The 16,098-nt window shown below is 33.8% G+C and overlaps 1 protein-coding gene across 1 annotated transcript; it reads right to left on the bottom strand.

Annotated features, from left to right (window-relative positions):
• Positions 1 to 30: 30 nt before the first annotated feature.
• LOC125837052 (uncharacterized) lies at positions 31 to 10,021 on the bottom strand. Its single transcript, XM_049516191.1, has 10 exons — positions 9,842 to 10,021; positions 6,976 to 7,173; positions 6,729 to 6,851; positions 5,786 to 5,814; positions 5,606 to 5,684; positions 3,358 to 4,891; positions 1,338 to 3,241; positions 1,142 to 1,246; positions 861 to 997; positions 31 to 316 (listed from the first exon to the last, which is right to left on the bottom strand). The coding sequence occupies exons 1-10, from the start codon at positions 9,956 to 9,958 to the stop codon at positions 112 to 114; spliced, it is 4,431 nt and encodes a 1,476-aa protein (XP_049372148.1). The 5' UTR covers positions 9,959 to 10,021; the 3' UTR covers positions 31 to 111.
• Between the last annotated feature and the right edge of the window lie 6,077 nt (positions 10,022 to 16,098).

The raw sequence follows: 16,098 nt of genomic DNA, 5'->3' as shown, positions 1-16,098 counted from the left end.
CGAAAATGACCCCAATACTTTTTCAACATTTTATTTCTACAATTCTTTCATTGAATGAGCTGTGTATGAAAATAGCGTACCGGAGAAAAATTGTCACATATCAGCACCAGTTTACCAGAAAGAGGAAAGGCTACGGTATCCTGTAGCTGTCTTCTGATCATGTATGGCTTTTAAAGTCATTACGAGTTGCTCGCGCTGATCCTCCACTTCTGCATATTTAAGACTTATGTTCAGGTACCGGTCACGAATTTCTTGTAGCTCAGATTCAAGCTGAGATACTTTTTGCACATTATTGTCTCTTCCTTTGGATGGCAAACTGAAGATATAAAGACGTGGATTAATTAGATTACAATAGTAAGTTGATCATACATACTTTTAGTCGATAATGGAGATAAGTATTTCCGAATCTACAGTAGAGGAGATTTCCTTGACCAATATATATACTTTTCAGAAGTGAAGCTACAATTTTGAGTTATAAATTGTAAATTCTACAAAAGGTAGCTTATTAGGTTCTGGATAAACTATTTATACATATTAAGTGGATTTCCATCAAAATTACAAGTCTGGGCCAAAGGTTATTGGATTCTGGTTAACACGTAAGCAGAACTGTAGCTCCGCCAATGATACTCTTATTCTATCCTTAGAAAGGTATTGTTTAGGATTGTCAACTCAACTGGTAGCTAAACCAGTTTCCAGTTGATAATGCCGATTTTGTAGCTATAATTGGTTAACAGTTTTCTAAAGAATAATCAGACTAGATGGATTTTATCAGTAGCGGAGTAAGATCATAAGACATTAACATCATGAGAAACACAAAAAATGCTCAGGAAACAAAACAATTATTTTTTATATTGGCTCACCTAATTAGATGGGATTCATGGATATAATTGCTGTCTAAAGTCTGAGCTACTGTATCGCCCGGAAATTGGTTCACTGATACACTTTTGGCAAGAGTCCCTTGAAGATCTCTGTTGTAATTGCTTTCTTTGTTTCCATCCTAAATAAATATGGGGGAATGTCATGAGGTTAATAAAGAGAAGGAAATTATATTAATTATATTTTACCTGAAATAAAAAGTAATCAGTAAATATTTACGCACTGAGGAGCACAAAGGAATGAAAATAGTTTTAGTACGATGTACCTGTTGAGAGTTGCCTTGAATCTTCTGAACTTTCAAGTATTTATCTGATTGAAGAGATTGAGTAATTATCTCATGCTGATGCTTGCTGAAGTTCTCTTCCTCTACCTGTTTTTTCAGAAAACTAAACAAAAAGCAGATTCATTGCCTACTGTATCATTGATTACAAGTTATATATAGGAGAAGTGGCATGGTTGACCTCTGAAAACTTCAGCTCATCTAGAGTAGGAATGGTATCATCATCCTCTCTTTGGTTGTCTGGTCGTTTTTTCGACAATTTTTCCTCGAGGGATGTGACTTGCTTCGAGCAGTTCTCTTTCTCGAATTGAAGGGATTTTATTTGCCACAGAAGTTGGCTATTTGCTCTTCTAAGCTGGCAAAGCTCATTTTTCAGCTCGGAAACTTTGGTACACATTACTTCTTTTGCTGTTAAGTCTCCTTCCAGCCTCAGAACTTTCTCCTCTAGTGCAATTGTCTTGTATTTGCATTTTTCTGCTTCCGCCACTTCCTTCTGCATGCAGGTGATTTCCTGAAGTAATGATGCATTCTCTTCCTTCAACTCTTCACAATCTCCATATTTCAACAGCAGTGTAACTTGTGTTCTCTCACTTTCAAACTTCATCCCAGATAGTGCTTCTTTAAGATACAAAACTTCCTCCTGAAGTAATGGTAATGTATGCAGTTGAATCTTTAGGCTAGAATTCTCTTCAGTCATTTGCAGCATTTGACATTCAGAAGACAGTAGTTTTGACTCAAGCTCATTAATGGTGCATTTAAGCTTTGCTTCACTGGATACAAGATGTTCCATCATCCTCAGTAGCTTATCACAATTAGCTGCCAAAGTTCCCTCCTTGGCTTTGGAAGTACCAAGTTCACTCATAAGATCTGACATCTCTACCATCAGGGATTGTACCTGTTCTTGAAACTTTTTGACTTCAACTGTGTTCTCTGGAGACATTTCATGAAGAGTGCACCCTTCTACAAGAAATTTCTCTCCATGCTCTTTAGTCTGTAGGTGGAGATCGTCAAGTTTAAACTTAAGGATCTTCTCTTTTGATTCAATCTCTTCCATCACTGAAGAAAAGTTAGCTTCTAAAGACTCTATCCTTTTCAAACAGGTGGAGAAAGAATGCTGAGATTTCCTCAATTCTGCTTCCAAAACATTATGGTTCGCATGTAATTTTAATTTTTGTTGCCTTAGTTCTGCATTCAAGTTTTGAAGCAAATGACACTCTTCCATAAGACTTTCTGTTGTTGCTTGGAGCTTTGGATTTACTTTCTTCAGATACTCACACTCTTCTTGAGCATCTAACCATCGCTTTTGCATCTCCAGCAACTGTTCTTTCATATCGAGCTTTTGTGACTCCTTTTGATGTTCTAATTTTCTAATCTTGCTCTCAAGGCTCACAACACGATTACCAGAATGCTGCAGTTCCAAACGATTGAATTCCATTGCATCAGTCAAATGCCTTAGTTGAGCTTCCAATCCTGATACTCGTTCTGACAGATCTACATTTTCTTTCTCTAATTCATGCAAATTAAGTTCTAACTCATACTTATCACTCTCTAGCTCTAATGATTTCATTTCGTACGTCATTTTAGAGACACCTCCACAAATACATTGATCAAGAAACATCAAACCATTTGTGGAAATGTCTAAAGAATTGGAGGTGGCACTAAGTTCTTGTTGCATGTTTTCCATTCTCTCCTCCATCAGACATTTACTCATCTGGAGATCAGAGATTTGAGTACTCAAATCAGTCTGATGATGCCTTAGCGCTTCGATCTCTACATCCTTTTTCAAACATTTTGTCTTCAGCTCCAGTATCTCCGAGTTCTTAGCTAAACTATCACTACTTAAATTTTGAATCTTGCCCTCTAGCACCTTATTTAAATCCTCAAGCCTTTCACAGCAAGAACAATGGGTATTTTCCTTTGGAAGGTCATCCTTTTCTTCATTTTGAACTTCACATGCATCCTTTAATGTTGTTTTGGGTTCATCCTCGATATGTTGACTACCATCAAGATATAGAGCCAACCTGTACCTCAATAACTGGAAATTTTTCAACACTGCATTAGCTTGCTCACCCTTAGCGGGATGACCTGTACATTCACAAAAATCTAAATTACATATAGCATTTTAAAACTCAGTGTTTATAAGTGAAAGGAGGACATTTTGTCTAGTACCCTGTTGCACGAGAAACATGCTAGATACTTACATAATGTGTTGAGTAGGGTATAGATATCTTCAATATGTCCTGACTCGGAACTTTGAAATATTATGGGTACATTTTTATGAGTGAAACGATCTTGACAATCTCCTTCCTGCTGACATTCTGATGGCATTGCAGCAACCTCAGTTCTCTGATCTTGTTCTTGTACTTCAACGCAACATGAGTTGATTTCAGAATTTGGCTTCAAAGCATTGTCCCTAACTTGTGAGTGAAACTCCAGAGCTAAGTTTTCTTCCTGATCACAGGTTTTCTGCTTACTTTCAGAACCACTAGGTGATTGTTGACTTAGTTGATGGTCAACGGAAGATGATCTTAAAATGGGATCACTGATAGAGGAAGTTCCCTTTGATTTCAGTTTGTACAGAAGTTCCAGATTTTCTTCGGTCAGCTCCTTGCAATCTCTCTCAAGTTCCTGGAGTCTTTCCTTGAGAGTCTCATTTTCCTTGATCAGATCACAGTCAGCTTCAGCTTTGATCTCACTTGTCTTGGAGTCCTCGGCACTTAAAAGTCTGGATAACTCTGCCTTCAAATAAGTGATTTCCTCTTCTTGTTCTCTTGACCTATTTTTCCATTTTTCTTCACAATCTATAAGAGCCTGAGTCCTGTGATCTCGTTCAAGTTCAATCTCATGAGTTTTCTCCCTGATGATTTTCTCCAGATGGAGAGTGGTGTTTTCCAGATTTTTCTGTGATTCTTGCAACTGTTGAAGCTTGTCCTCTAGGTTCTGTTGGTTCTCAGAATTTGACTTTACTTCTAAAAGGTTCTTAATCTCCAATTTCTGCTTTTCAACAGTTTCTTCCATCTCCTGCAGAATAGAGACTAGTTGAATATTTGATTCTTGAGTTTTACTTAGCTGGAAAGACATATCGTCATTTGATTCTTTTTGAATCCTAAGTTCCTCTTTTAAAATCTTTTCAACACTATCCATATCTCTGACTCGGAGCATTAAACTCTCAGTTGATTTTTCCTTTTCCATGGATTCTTGTAAAAGGATCTCAAGGTGTTTGATTTCTTGCATCGATCCATCACGTTCTGTACCCAATGAACAAAGCTCCATCTTAAGGTTTTCTATCTGCTGTGACTGGTCAGCAAACTCCTTCCTTGACATTTCCAAGTCATTCTTTAAGCTTTGAGCATTTTGTTCCCACATCATGGCCTCTGCAATTAGTTCTTTACTGGTAGTATCTTTGGCTTGTAAGGAGTTTCTAGAGGAAGCAGAAAGTTGCACTGATGCGGTGTTCTCATGTGAGAACTGTTTCAAATCATCTTTTTGATTTTGAGCATTCTTTCCTGATCCTGAGATCATTAAATTATAGGGAGAGTTGTACGATTTGGGTGATTCACAAAAAGAGTAAGAACCACAGGATGCACTACTCCTGGAATCAATTGATTCTTGTCTACCAATTATGAGGTTACCATGCCTATTTGAGTCACTTTGGGATGAAACGCTTTCTCTGCCCAATGAATCCTCTGTAGAGGCAAAGCTATGATATGAACTCAGCCGTGGGAGGCTTCTTTCCTGTTGGGAAAGCATAATCTAGCTTAAATTCTAGAGGAAGCTAGAGAAGATAAAGTAACAAAATAAATGCACCATTGATACTAGTAAAATAAGATCTCTGAGAGAAGACATACGTTGATAATAATGAGAAATATACTTCAACTTCTGATATTTGAGCCTATACATGCATCCGGTGATTTCAGTTATTCAAGTTGTTTGGTCTATATCTATGATTTTATAGTTACTTGGCTTTCTTGTAATGTCCCTTAATTTTAAAAAATTGCAGTCTGTATGTCTGTCTGTGTCCATGTCCCACGCCATGTCTAAACTACTAAAGCTGCATTCAAGAATGAGATCCAGGCAATATTGCAGCCACTTTCCAGCCTTCTAAATATAATAATTATGGACTTTTTTATCTGGATGGTTCTAGATTGACTACCGACTGAAAGCGTTAGATCAAAACTCAAACTTGGCCAACACTGAAAATGAAGACAGGACATATAAATCTATAATTCTATTAATCATTTTCCATTTAAGGCCCAGTATTCTATTATTTGCATTTTAATTGTGAACTAAAAAGCGAAAATGGATATCCAAACTTTAAGTACAATACTAGTTCTAATTGGGTGAATAATCAAATATTTGGATATTAGTTCAAAAACAAGATTTTTCTCATATAATATCCTAATGTATATCAACAGATGCATAAAGCTTTCTGACTAGATAGTTAGATACCTCTGATTTCATTTCCATGTTATTGTATTCCATGTTCTCTTCTTCAGCATAGAAGGGCATGTCTTTGGATTCATTATCCCTACGATTTTAAACTGATTCTTTTTACTATGGATAGAGAAAAAAAGAAGAAGCAGAAATGTTGAAAACTAAGGAAGAAGTTGTTGTGTTCTAGTGACAAACCTGATTGATGTCAGACACTTGATCTCCAGCTGCAGAAACATAAGAAATTGAATCAGTAATAGTAGGTAAGTAAAAAAGCTGATATTATTATGTACTCAGGTGTGCTTTAGGTAACATGTTCCTGAATGAAATATAGGCCAAGAACCTAAGGGAATTGGCTGAAAATCTTCAACAAGGACCTCAGGCATTCAGGATGGGATCAACATTACGATGCTCCAAATTATGTGTAATTTATTGCATTTGAGATGAAAGAAGTTAAAGCTGGAAATTTTTTATTCAAGTAAATCAACTTTGTTCAATTCTATTGCTTTCTTTAATTTTCACATATTTAATATGAAATCCTTAATTCTAAAAACATATTCAGTTTCACATTAAAAAGTAAGTAAAAATAGCATACAAGCATGCAAAGTTATGTGGCTCTCAAATTCTTATGAGCAAAGTAAGATGACAAAACAAGTATTCTTTCAGTATATAACTTGTAGAATTACATGGATACTATTGAACGGAAAACAAATTAAATTCTATTACTGAGAAGCAAACCTAAAACTTGAGAATTATTGAGCACAAATGAAAAGAAAATCTTTCTAAAGGGGATTACTAAGATCTGAGAAGCTAGTTGATACACAGAGTTCGTCATCTAAGCTCGCATTAATAGAAGTGATTGATGCATTCGTTAAAAAATTAGGTTATTTGTTCCAGGTAAAGCAACAGAAAAGAACAAAAAAGAAGTTTCTTTGCACTTGAGTTACGGAAGATGAACTTGTTTATTGCAAAAGAAGTATAGAATCTTGGAGAAATATGATATGGTGGGTCTACAAAGAGTAATTCCTGAACATGTTGAATTAACATGAAGGAAAGAAATGGTAATCATAGGATATACTAGATAATGTTTTGCATTTTAAAGTGCAAACATCAAACTTGAAAGTATTAGAAGAGGTCTCACTTGTAGAACTGTGCCATGGTTACATTTTTTCAAAGGTAAGGAAACTGGAGTAAAAGCTTTTGCATCCCTGAAGTGAGCAAGATTTACAGAAGCCTCTCCGAGAATGCTAGATCTTGCAGATCCCTGAAACAGAAAACTGATAACGTTATAAACATGAAAACTAAGAGCCAAGTATAGCAAATTCAGTAAGCTTAAAGCTTATTGAACCGATAACTTCAACAGATAGAAATATAGGAAGGTGTCTGACCATTGTTACAATAAACTTAAGAGGGAATTGTTCTTGGTTGTTTGAAATATCATCTGGGGTAATCCACATGGACTGTGACCATGTTTCTGTCCATTTGCAATTACCATTTCGTACTGAGGCTTTCCCTGATTTGCTGACTGTTTTCCCTGTTTCCACAGAGATAAGAGAGAGGGAAAGTTTGTCCCATCCTTTAGGTACCTGAGGGAAGCAAACCCATAGAAAGTCTGATAAACTGAAATTGGACGTAAATTTTCAGTCAAGATGATGATAGCGAGGCCATTGAGACGTCAATGTTAGATGATTAGTCTTTGAATTCTATCTAACAAGTAAAAGAAATATAGACATCGGAAAAAATGTTCCATAGATATAAGTAGTTTGAGAAAAGGATTTTGTAGCTAGTCATTATCTTAAGAGTATCTGTTCAGTCACAAATACTGAAAGCAGGGTAAGAAATTCACCATGTTAAACATTACAAATTTACAAGAAAACGATTGGATCTTTTGAAACATTTAATGAGGTAACAACAACATATCCAGTGTAATCCCACAAGTTGAATGTGGGGGGGAAGAGTGTACACAGTCCTTACCTCCAAGGTAGACAGGCTGTTTCCGACAGAACCTCAGCAAGAGATGAGGCAAGAAGTGCAAATCCAAGAGGAAAATAGAGTCTATAGCAGTTAATAAGTGAATATGTAAAGACGAGACAAGACGGTGTATATGGTACTAATTTGACCTAAATTTTTTTAAGGCTGTTTCCTTTATGAGTTATTCATTTCCTACATTGTCCAACATTATTATATCCCTGAAATATTTATGTGTTATTTAAATATATTTCCTTGTGTACTGTCAATTAAAGCTATTATGATCTATTTTTCTGTTTTGCACTTTTGAATTCAGGTACTAACTCTTCCGTGCACCTCCGTATGTGTCATTTATTCATACCATTGTACATATGGCTTATACTGCAACGTGGTTCCTAGTTCAATCGTTTATTACTAATAATACCAGAGTAACAGACTGGTTACATCAATTCTGCACCATTTGCCATTCCATTGTTTCCAAGAAAATATGTTTTTCTGGTGTTTCTTTCTCTGCCTCCTGCCAACTATGAAGAGAACCGTAATCCCTTTTTCATGTAATTTAGGAGAAAAAATGCCTCAGATGTTTGCATGGCAGCAGCCAGTAGCAGGCAGCAAATGGCTTTTAACAAATTTCATTTTCACATTTACCGCGACTAAGGAAAAAAAGAAACTAATGGACAACGGACAACCAGGTTCACAGCCCATGCATATATGATACATCACACAACTGCCACTCAGAACCTCTGTTAGTGCTTACTCATCTTCAAGAATCAGCTGCTGAACAAAAGCAATTGAATGTTTCATTAGTAGATTGACCTACTTCGACTAGTTCAGCTGCCTGGTTGTATGCAGCTAATAGTTTGCTGATTGTTGCTTTGAAATTAGATTTGTCATATTCAGAAGTTTGCTTAACATCTCACTCTAGTCCAACTATAGTCTTGCAGTTATTTTGATCATTTTTATTGCATAAGTAGGCACGGATAACTATAACTTACACTCATCTCCCTATTTCCCATGTTAAATACCACAACATTCAGTGTCAGACCCACAAATTGGTCATATCCAGTGACCCCTCTAAATTTTGGAAAAGCCCCTTCCGTATTATTTTAATACTTGTGAAACCCGCAATAAGGAATGCAAAGTGGACACTTAATGAAGATTTCTTATGCATTTTCTATAGCACAATTCCCTATTTGGAATATCATAAGTTTTGGTTCACTTTTCAGTAAAAGTTTCCAGTATAATTTCGATGAATCAACAAAGTTATGCCTATCTAATAGCTCTCCGTGACTTGGAACAATACAAAAGACTTGTACAATAAAATATTGCAGAAGAAGATAAATTCCAGCCTATCCAACAGATATGTCCAAATAAGAACACATGCTACAGAAAAAGTATTACAATAAACTGCACATGCACTTATGCTCTCCTTTATCAACACACTCTGCCAAAATAACATTTAGCTGAAACGGTAACTTACACACAGAATCAAACACGAATAAGAACAATCCAAATATATCACACAGCATTGATTTAATTGCTTCAACTTTTTTGTTCTTCTAAAAATCACAAATTATCGCAGAAATTCCCAACTCTACCAGGTGCGTAAACAGTAAACCAATTAAACAGCAGGAAAAATCAGTATCAAAGAGCTAATTGCACGTTCTAAAATTCATATTAAACTGTAAATTATACTTCGAGATACTCAAAACACATATAGAAACACACACAGAATGACATTGATTTATTTGCTTCAAAACTTATAAAAGCTTGTAAATAGCCCAATTAAAAAAAAGCAGAAAACAGAAAAAGAAATAATCAGTATGAAGAGCTAATTGCACATTCTATAATCCGTACTTAAGCTGTAAATTATACCTCCTGATACTCACAGTCACAATACCAATCTCTCTCTCTCACACACATTGATTAATTTGCTTGAAAACTCAAATTATTGCAGAATTACCTAACTCTATCGACTATCAGGCATGTAACTAATAATAAACCAATTAAACAGAAGGAAAGATTCAGTTTCATGAGCTAATTGCACATCCAATAATCCGTACTTAAACTGTAAATTATACCTCGAGATACTCCTAATACACGCACATTGATAAATTTGCTTGAAAAACTCACATTATTCAAAAAATTCCAAACTCTATCAGGCATCTAAATAGTAAACCAATCGAACAACATAATACACAGTTCTATAATTCGTATTCGTACTATTAATCTGTAAATTATACTTCGAAATACTCAAAATACAAACAGAGATAGATAGAGATAGACCTGTCGAGCTTGTAGGTTGGAGAAGGAGAAGTCAAATCGATGTCCTGATTTCTCCGAAAAAGAAGACGACGACTTGTGCCGGTGATGCAATTTCAAAATTTTATCTCTGATCATCATTTCAGAGTAATAATTATGCAAAATGCAGATAGCTAGAGCTTGAAAATATCAATGGAGATGGAGATGGAGATGGAGAGAGAAGTTGTGTGCTATATAGAAAAAGTGAAAGTGAAAATGGAGTGGATAACTGAATTTGTGTGTGTAGCTAGAGCGCACTAGTGGTGGGTTTAGCTATATTCGCTACCTGTCTTTTTTTTTTTTTTTTCAATATTGGAGTTGGTTGCAAATTTTGTGTGAGCTAATTGTCCTTTACTGCAGTGCAGATTCCTTTTTTTGTTGTATAAAGTTTTCTTCTTCCTTTTTTGTTTTCACTGGGTGGCACATGTTTTTTCATAAACAGTAAAAGTTGCTGGGGTACTCTTTGTTTCTTCTCAATTCTGTGTACCGTATAGGTATTGAAGTCCGATTAATTTAAATTCGCATTGTGAAATGCTTATTTTAGAGCAGTGTTTGTAGACATTAAAAATTGACGTGTTCAATTATAGAAGGACTCTATAAAATGTACTCCATTTGTTTTTAATTGGAATTCTTGGAGACTTACTCTAATCTTAAATCCTATTTATGCCTATGTAAAAGGAATATTCATAAAGAGATTACATTCAAATCATTCAGTTTGAATATATGCAACTAACGGTCCTCGAATCACAAAGAAATTCAAATCATTCTTAATTTGAAAAATACGCCACTACAACCCTCGAATCTATTTTACGAGAGAAGAAACAAGGGTGAAATCATGGATAAATCTTATGAGAAAAGAATGATTTGAAGGAACAGATTTGTACCGATATTATTTATCAATAAAATATTCATATTTTTTTGTGATGGTAATTTATTTCCTGTTACTTTTGAAATTTGTAGTAAACAGTGCTATCTACTAAATTTTTTATTATTCATATTTATGATTTGAGATCTAAACCTCTAAAATTCAGTAACTGTACAACAAGGATTTGAATTAACCAATTGTAATACTAAATTCATAAAATTGAGTTCTTGTAACAGTAACTTTTAAGTTAAAGTAACTTTTAAATACTTTTGCAGTATTCGAATAACTTTAAAAAGTGCTATAAACACTTGATTTTAAACAAAGATAATAAAATAACTCAAAAATAAAAAATGAAAAGTCAATCCATATTCGATGAGAGGGAGTTACTCGAATGGTAAGCACTCCTCACTTTCAACCTGAAGGCTGCGAGTTCGAATCACCAAGGGAGCAAAAGGGGTGAGAGCTCCTACGAAGGGATTAAAAAAAAAAGTCAATCCATATTCCAAATGGATATTTTACTTATCCAAACAAAAAATACAAATCACTCAAAAATCAAATTTCTGGCTTGAAAATGACACGTCATCGCCAGAATATCAATTGTCACTGTATACATGCCACGGTGAGAAAATTACTGTAAAAGATAAAATATAGATTATGAAAATTTGACTTTCTTAAAAAAAGTTTTTCTCACGTGGCATTTAGTTAAGTTATTTTATCGTTGTAAAAACTAGTTTTATGACTTTAATTATTGAAATGCATTTTTTGAATAGAAAAAAGCGTAAATTTAATAACTGTCTGTATAAATTAACCCGTATTGATTTTAAAATCTGATTTATTCAAATTCGATAGAAAAAAATCTCACTTTAAAGAATAAAACTACTCAAACGTTTGATCTAACTTTAAATTTAGGATTGTAGTTAACAATAACTACAACATCCCTGTCATTGTATCCTTCTGTCTAGGACATATTTGGATAGAACTCGGACCACATGACTTAACAACAAAACAGGCCATGTTTCACCGACAAGGGGTGTGGTGGAGTGGTAAGTATTCCTTCATTTTTAATTAAAGGTCTCGGGCTGAGTCTCCTTGATACAAAGTCGCTTTTGTTAGAGAGTGTTTTACCCCAATATAGGATTTTTCGGCGTGAATCCGGATTTAGTCAGACTCTAATGTGAGTACCGGACATTGAGTGGGAAACAAAAAAAAATACAAATCTGAATTTAATCGGACTCCAATGTGAATATCGAATACTTGGCGGAAAATCAAAAGAGAAAGAAAGAAAGAGGCCATGTTTTACTAATTAAGATTGATCGTTGTGCCAAGATTATACAGAGCTAACATTTTTAGTTTATGAGCTCTATCAATTAAGGATAACTCGGAGAGCATAAAGTATCGCATGTTAATAGGATTGGGGGAAAGGCCACATTCCAAGGAGGAGTAGTATGACGTAGACAATCCATCTAAATGTCAATATTAGTGATTGTTTCCACAGCTCGAATTCATAATCTATAGACCACACAAAGACAACCAAAAAAAAGAAGAAGAAAGAGGCCATGTTTCACCAATTAATGCGGCGAGATTATATAGAGCTAACATTTTGAGTTTATGAATGGGATAACGGTCTAAAAAAACCCCAACTTTGGTCGAATTTGCTGTTGCGATACTAAACTTTCATAAGGACCTATTACCTCCTTAGACTATTTAATACCATATTTTTTACCCCATAATCTATAGACCACACAAAGACAATCAAAAAAAAGAAGAAGAAAGAGGCCATGTTTCACCAATTAATGCGGCGAGATTATATAGAGCTAACATTTTGAGTTTATGAATGGGATAACAGTCTGAAAAATATCCCAACTTTGGTCGAATTTGCTGTTGCGATACTAAAATTTCATAAGGACCTATTACCTCTTTAGACTATTTAATACCGTATTTTTTACCCCATGAACTATTTAATAGTGTATTTTAAAGGTATATATGTGCCCACGTGGACACATTATTATTTATAATTTTGCATTATTTTTTATGTCCACGTGGGCAAATATATATGTTTAAAATACGGCATTAAATAGTCTAGGGAGGTAATAGGTCCTCATGAAAGTTTAGTATCGCAACAGCAAACCCGACCAAAGTTGGGGTATTTTTCAGACCCTTATCCCTTTATGAATTATGTATCATTAAGGATATATAACTCGAAGCATAAAGTATTTCATGTTAGCAGGATTTAGGGAAGGGCATACATCCAAAGGAGTATGATGTAGACAGTCTATCCTAATGTCAATATTAGTGACTGCTTTCACGACTTGAATCTGTAATCTATAAATCACACAAAGACAACTTTATTATTGCTCCAAGACTATGTCCCTGCCCATATGGTACCTAGTTCTCATGATAACTAGAAATGTCGGTTCTAAAGACTTGAATACCTTTACATTAATTTCATTGAAATGGGATCAACCACCACCTAATTGATTCAAACTCAACATGGACCAAACCTATTAAGCAAACATGGTCCTTTATCTACGGGGTTAGGTTTAAAGTAGTTATATTTAATAAGTATATTCATAAGCAATTTTAGTCTTCTAGTTAGTTATTACAAGTAAGCACTTTTGATTAATTTCTATAAAATTGAATAAACTCTATCTATTTGATTTGAGGGGGACTGTGAAAAAAGAATGTAAGATTTTTCATAAAAATCGCAACACAAAATATTGTACTAGATATCAAAAGTAGAACAAAAATAGTAGAAACTATAAAAATTGTACCTCTAAATGTGAGTTCTCGCTAAAAATTTTCTGTAGTTTCCATAAAATTGAAACAGACATAATTTATTAAATATTTGACGAATATTAAAAATGCTCACTTTTAACAAATTTACTAGATCAAAACTGCTTAGAAATATATTTAATAATGTATATATATTTACTAGTCCATTTTGTTACTTTCTAGAACCTACAACAACAAAAATAATATTGAAAGGTTGTATATAGGTAAAACTTTATTTGATAAGAGATGACACTCAACAATAATAACATAGTGAGTGAAATTCCGAACGTGAGATTTAAAAAGGATAAAACATATACAGATTTTATCATTACCTCGTGGATGGTACACTTTTACACTTGCATATTGCTAATGATTGCAAGTTATTAATTAATTGTCTAAAATTGTTGTATATATACATGAACCACAACTTTAGAGAAAGCAAATTAAATCAGCTCAGAGTTGTTTTTACTAATCATGAAAATACATTAAATATCTTAGAATGCTACCATTGGTTAAAATATTAATAATATCTTCTATTAAACACAAAAAAGAGTAAATATGGTAAATGAGTTAAATAGACCATAAATAAAGTTGAGAAAGATATTTATATATAATCTAAACAAACATCATGAAATTCGCCGGTACAATCAGGGTCTTGGGAGCAGTGGCGGATCTATGCAGAGGTTTGGGGGTGCCACGCCACCCCCGAACTTCGACGGAAACTCTATATATACATAGGTATATATATATATATATATAATATTTATATAAATATAAAGCGTGTCACCCACAGAACAAAACTGTCTTGTGGTGCCATTGTAGGAGGGCAACTTTAGAAGACTGATGTTGCGGGTTCGAATCCCATTTGTACTTCTTTTTTAAGAAAAAAAAAAGGCTCCAAACACGTTTTTTTAAGGAAAAACAGCTGGCACAATTTTTATTTTTATTTTTTTTATAATTGTTATTGACTTAAATTAAATTAATTACATTATTACTCCTTTGACTTTTCTTTTATTTGATTAAATACTCAATAAAAGTGTTATATCTTATTATTTACATTTTATTGATTGATTTATGATATATATCGAAAAGATAAATAATTTAATCAAATATAAAATTAATTTAATCGATAAGTCTATTTGACACCCACGGACTCTAAATCCTGGATCCGCCACTGCTTGGGAGGGCAAGGAGGCAAAATGGTGGAGATGAAGGAGCAGGAGATAATTAGCGTGAAATGTCATTTATTATAAGTTATATTAACACGCTTAGTATTTTTTTATTTTTTATTAAGATAGTCATTTATTTATTTATTTATTAGATTTTTTTTTCCTCGAATGAAATACTTTGATTAATCAACATAAGAAAATTGAAATTATTTCAAAAGAAATATTTTTCTCCCTAACAAACACACCATTCATTGACATTAATTTAATAGTATCTTTTTTTTTCTTTGTCGTAAAATGTCTGCAGTTGAAATTTGGGGAAATACTTTTTATTTTCTTCTAGATCTTTATTATTATTATTATATTATGGGAGACCAGAAATTTAATAATAGAGGGTGACTTTATTTCTTTGGTCAGTTGTCAATGAGTCAATACATAGGATATAGCTATATATATGGACTTTGAATTATGGCCAACCAGATTGTACCGTAAACTAAAGTGGAAAAATTCACCATATAGCAAATATATATAGGCTTTAAATGGATTTGATGTTTTGAAAATGATCATAAAAAAGGGTAGAGGCGAATCCAGAATTTAAAGGCTTTGAATGTACTAATATTACCTTAGCTCAAATATGAGCTTTAAGATAAACTTAAAATAAAAACAATGAAAATAGGGGTCTAGCTTGATTCGAACTCAAGTCTCGCAGGCGGTACCTTTGACACATGTACCAGTAGCACAACATCATTCTTATACTCATCATGGATGCACTGTTAATTATATTCTAATTTCTGTCACTTTCTCAAGATAGATATACACATAATTCTTTCTGAAGTTAACGGATGCACGTGCACCCACACCTTTATAGAGTGGGTCCGCGTCTGTACATGAATGATAGTGATTATACAAAGAGGGAAAATAAACAACTGACTGTTGAGGTATGTTTAATATATAGATGGTGATAGTTTAAGTAGCGAAAAAAAAAGAATAACGGATAGTTATATGTATGATCTAATTGAATTTCTTAGCCCATTTAATAAACGGCCCCAGCACTCTATTTTTTTTAAAAAGAGTCTAATTAAATTACTAAAATTCTGTCGAACCCATAATTGTTATAATTTTGATTTAGCCCTTGAAGGTTATCTTACAAAGTAAAACTACGTCCTATGAGCTACGTTTACATGTGTTTGAAGAGTTGTGGAAAGTTGATTATAGTGGACATGAGGAGATGTATTAAAGATAAAGTTAGATGATTAGATAAGTTATGATACATTTGCAGCTTATCGTGGACATAATCTTAGATAAGAAGATGGAGTTCGAGAATTATGATAGAATGTTTGTAAGTAATCGAACATTGTCTAGTTTTCCTATCAATATTGGTTTTATTACCCTCACATACTATCTTATTCTTCGATTTTGTTCTCTTCTTGACTTTGATT

This window comes from Solanum verrucosum, unplaced genomic scaffold, assembly GCF_900185275.1.
Source record: "Solanum verrucosum unplaced genomic scaffold, falcon-dt-bn FXZP01000165.1, whole genome shotgun sequence".
Taxonomy (NCBI): domain Eukaryota; kingdom Viridiplantae; phylum Streptophyta; class Magnoliopsida; order Solanales; family Solanaceae; genus Solanum; species Solanum verrucosum.
Note: the sequence above shows the minus strand (reverse complement) of the source record. Positions and strands in the feature narration are given on the sequence as shown.

Coding starts and splice junctions, on each gene's coding strand:
- LOC125837052 (XM_049516191.1), bottom strand. CDS start 9,958: ATGATGATCAGAGATAAAATTTTGAAATTGCATCACCGGCACAAGTCG. Junction 4,892..5,605: donor ACATGGAAATGAAATCAGAG/GTATCTAACTAT, acceptor CTTTCCCAACAG/GAAAGAAGCCTCCCACGGCT. Junction 3,242..3,357: donor TACCCTACTCAACACATTAT/GTAAGTATCTAG, acceptor GTGAATGTACAG/GTCATCCCGCTAAGGGTGAG.